This window comes from Apis florea, unplaced genomic scaffold (assembly GCF_048593485.1).
Source record: "Apis florea isolate Af1SG1 unplaced genomic scaffold, ASM4859348v1 contig_3170_pilon, whole genome shotgun sequence".
In the NCBI taxonomy this organism is placed as follows: domain Eukaryota; kingdom Metazoa; phylum Arthropoda; class Insecta; order Hymenoptera; family Apidae; genus Apis; species Apis florea.
This window is the reverse complement of record NW_028256714.1, coordinates 7,384,735-7,388,450: the sequence shown is the minus strand read 5'-3', so window position 1 is coordinate 7,388,450 and position 3,716 is coordinate 7,384,735. Positions and strand designations below refer to the sequence as shown.

The 3,716-nt window shown below is 22.3% G+C and overlaps 1 protein-coding gene across 1 annotated transcript; it reads right to left on the bottom strand.

Moving 5' to 3' along the window:
* Positions 1-1,751: 1,751 nt before the first annotated feature.
* Positions 1,752-3,003, bottom strand: LOC100866608 (uncharacterized). Its single transcript, XM_003692887.4, has 2 exons — positions 2,383-3,003; positions 1,752-2,084 (listed from the first exon to the last, which is right to left on the bottom strand). The coding sequence occupies exons 1-2, from the start codon at positions 2,668-2,670 to the stop codon at positions 1,947-1,949; spliced, it is 426 nt and encodes a 141-aa protein (XP_003692935.2). The 5' UTR covers positions 2,671-3,003; the 3' UTR covers positions 1,752-1,946.
* Positions 3,004-3,716: the final 713 nt, after the last annotated feature.

Sequence of the window (3,716 nt, the reverse complement as noted above, 5' to 3'; positions counted from 1 at the left end):
GGCTTGTGAAGCTAACTTTTATTTTTATATGCTCAAGCGTAACAATAATTTATAAATGGATATAATGATTTCCTAACTCTTTCCAGATCCTCAATTTAAACAGTGATATCACAACACGGCTATTTCACAAATCACACTTGCACTCCTTGCGTGGAACCGAGTATAAAAGTCCTGACTCCTACGCCACGATCCCGTGGGGCCCATCCTTCGAAACCGCTCTCCAATGCGACGATTAGTCTCTCTAACCCCCTCAGTGTGCATTTTTACGAGAAGCAACGATTGGAAAACAAGATTTACGATCATCTTATAATTGAATTATAGAAATATATAGAAAGAGAATACAGAGCAGAGAGAATTCAGCGATGATATAATTTGCATCAAAATACAATACAAAATACAATTAGAATTATTACAAAGTTAGCTGCAAAGAATTGAAGTACCATTATTTGTTTACTCAAAGTTCATAATATAAACGATTATACAATCCTATATCCGATTATACGGGAGTAGATGATCTTTTGAGCAATGGCATTATTTTAGGCACCACATTTGTGCAATAATATAAAGTCGTTCAGCTTTCGATTTTAACAGTAATATCACAAGAAATAAAATCAAAAGTTTTGTTTAATAATACATTTGAATAAAATTTGTTAAAATGTCCAATTCATATCTAAAATCAATCTATGTGTTATTGTACATATTGTATATATCATTGTATATATATATAATGCTAAGAAAAGAGTATTAAGAAAAGAATTTATTTAATGTTCAAGAGAATTTCTAAGAATTTTTATTTTTCTTTATCTTCCATACAAAGTAAATTAATTACTTAATTTATTAGAAATCTCATAATCTTGAAAAAATAAAATATCATGATGATTAAAATAATGATGATGTTACCAATGTTACTCTATTGTATAGACTTATATTCGAAGGAGTAAAAATGTATTCATTATCAGACATTATAAACTAAGTATTAAAAATTTCTCTTCTGTTTATCTTATAATGCTTAGATAATAAATCAGCAGATTTTTTAACTTTACTTTACGATACTTTACAATGAGAGTATAATTTTATAATAGAATATATATATAATATATGAAAAATAAAAAATTTGTCGGTTTATTATGTGCCAAAAATAAAATATTTGCTTATTAAATTTATTATTTGAATATTATAGATAGACGGAAGGAAAAATCTTAAAAAACCATCTTTTACATAGATGAATAATCAGGAACATTGCAAATTTATGATACGTACTTATATAAATATTCTTAAGTCAAAAATTGATTATCAAATGGTTGAAAAAACTAATATTATACAATATTAAATAAAAATAATGAATTTGTTTAAAATAGAAATAAAACATGAAGTCCATTGTCAACAAAATCCATTATCTATTAATTTTTAATGAGAAGTACTTAAAATGTATCACTGAAGAAAGGGAACATAATATCAAACACAATATTTTTTTCTAAAAAATTGCTATTTTTATTTTTATATTATTATTTTTGAATATTTTTATATCTATTTTTTCAATTTAATTTGTTAATATATATATTCATATATTTTTTCGATATTAAATATTTAATTGATTATTATTTATTGTTTATTAAATAAATAAATATAATTAATTATAAATATAATAAATTTAATTATTAAATATTATAATTTAATAATTTTATAATTTAATAAATTACTATTAATAATTATATTTTAGTTATTATTTATTTTAGTTAATAAAAATTTATATTTTTATTAACTATAACAAATATGCTTTGATAATAAAAAATAATCAATGAAATTACAATAAATAAACATAGAACGCATTAATGTTTTGAAATAATTCTAATATCCGAATATTAATTCGAATAATTGATATTTATTTTTTATAATAATTATATTCTATTGTCTTATATGTTTCATCTATCTCTATTTCATTTATTTTATCGCACGAGTTCACATCGACATTCTTCATCGTTGCGTTTAAAATAAGGTAGACAGTTATCATAGTTGTATTTGCCATTCTCATTATTGAAAAAGCAGAAAGGCATTTCATTCCAACAATCGGGATTCCTTGAAAACTACAAATATATAAAAAAAAATAAATTTAATTATAATCGAAGATGAATCAAATACATGTAATTTATATATAAATATAAATTTTATGAAAAATTTTATATAAATACTTACAATCAATCTATATAATCATTAATAGCTTGAATCAATTTTAATTATATCGAAAATTTTATATTCATATTTATAAACTCATTTCGTATAAATAATTCATTTATGCGATATATAAATATAATATAATTTTTAAATCTTTTGTAAATTATAATTCATTACAATTATATATATAATAAATCTTATTTATTTTACCTGACAGTGATCATAGATTATCCCCATTTTGGATGTGTCAATGCATGTATTAAGTTTGCTATAATAATGATGATCATAATCGCATGGAACTATGATATGCAAGCCATTTTCGAATTCGAGCCAGAAATTTGAACGATCTGACCCTTCGTTGATTCCAGTTAGAGGTCCATTGGTCATTACCAAAGCTTCAATGGTTGCGTTCAAAAAGCGTTGATCATAATACAACATGTTGGCCAAAATTCCTGGCATAGAACAAACCACAATGAACGACACCGTGATGAAATACATCGTGATCAATTTTCCGGATAGAATATAACGTATAAAGTTTCAATACCTTTTTGATGACTATTCTTGATGCTAGCGTATATAAGTAGTTATCGCCGTGATAACTACGTATGATACTTCCGTATCATTGTGATTGACATTGTTGAATAATTTTTTTTCTCTCTCTTTTTTTTATATAGCGATAACATTGAAACAGAATATTATTCTGAGATAATATGTTGTTTATACTTATATTTAATGTAATTAGATATAATATATGATTTAATATATTTTAATCAGAATTATAAGTCATTAAAATAGAATTATATATGAAAAGTAAAATAAAATTTTTTGAAAAAATAATAATAGCTTTGATTTAATTTATAAATAATAAATATATTAATACATATGTTAGCATATATCTGTTAGATTTTGTTTATCTGATAAGAGATCTGATTAGTAATCATTATTACATTTCCGTTACAATTTCAATAAAACAAGACTTACAAGACAATAAATCTTAATAAATGTATTTATTACGAAGGAATTTGCAAATTTTATGAATTACAAAAAGTTAAAATATAAAATAATTTATATTGATGTTTATTCGAGGCTATATTTGAATGAGATTGTGAAACTGAAATAAAAAAAAAGAAAAATATAAAAAAAATTTATTCCAAATTCTAATCAATCAAAATAAATTAAATTTTCTTTATTTCTATTTGTATTGTGTTATGTATAATATATTTGTATTGTGCATAATGCAGAATTATCTAATTTTTTATGAACAAATCCGGTTTTATTTGTTTCAATTTATTGTTTGAAAAACGAAATAGAAGAGGAAATAAAAATACTTTAACAATTTGTATAATAATCACAATTATTGTATAAATATTTTTTCATTTATTTATTGTTTTAAATAGTATAAAATACCAAAAAAAAAATCATTTTTATAAACGTAGATGTATAAATGTAGCGTACCTCTTGATAAGAATGATACTAGACTTACTAGACATTAACTAGATATAAGTATATCAATTGTTAATCTAATAATAAACTTTAGTTTTTTT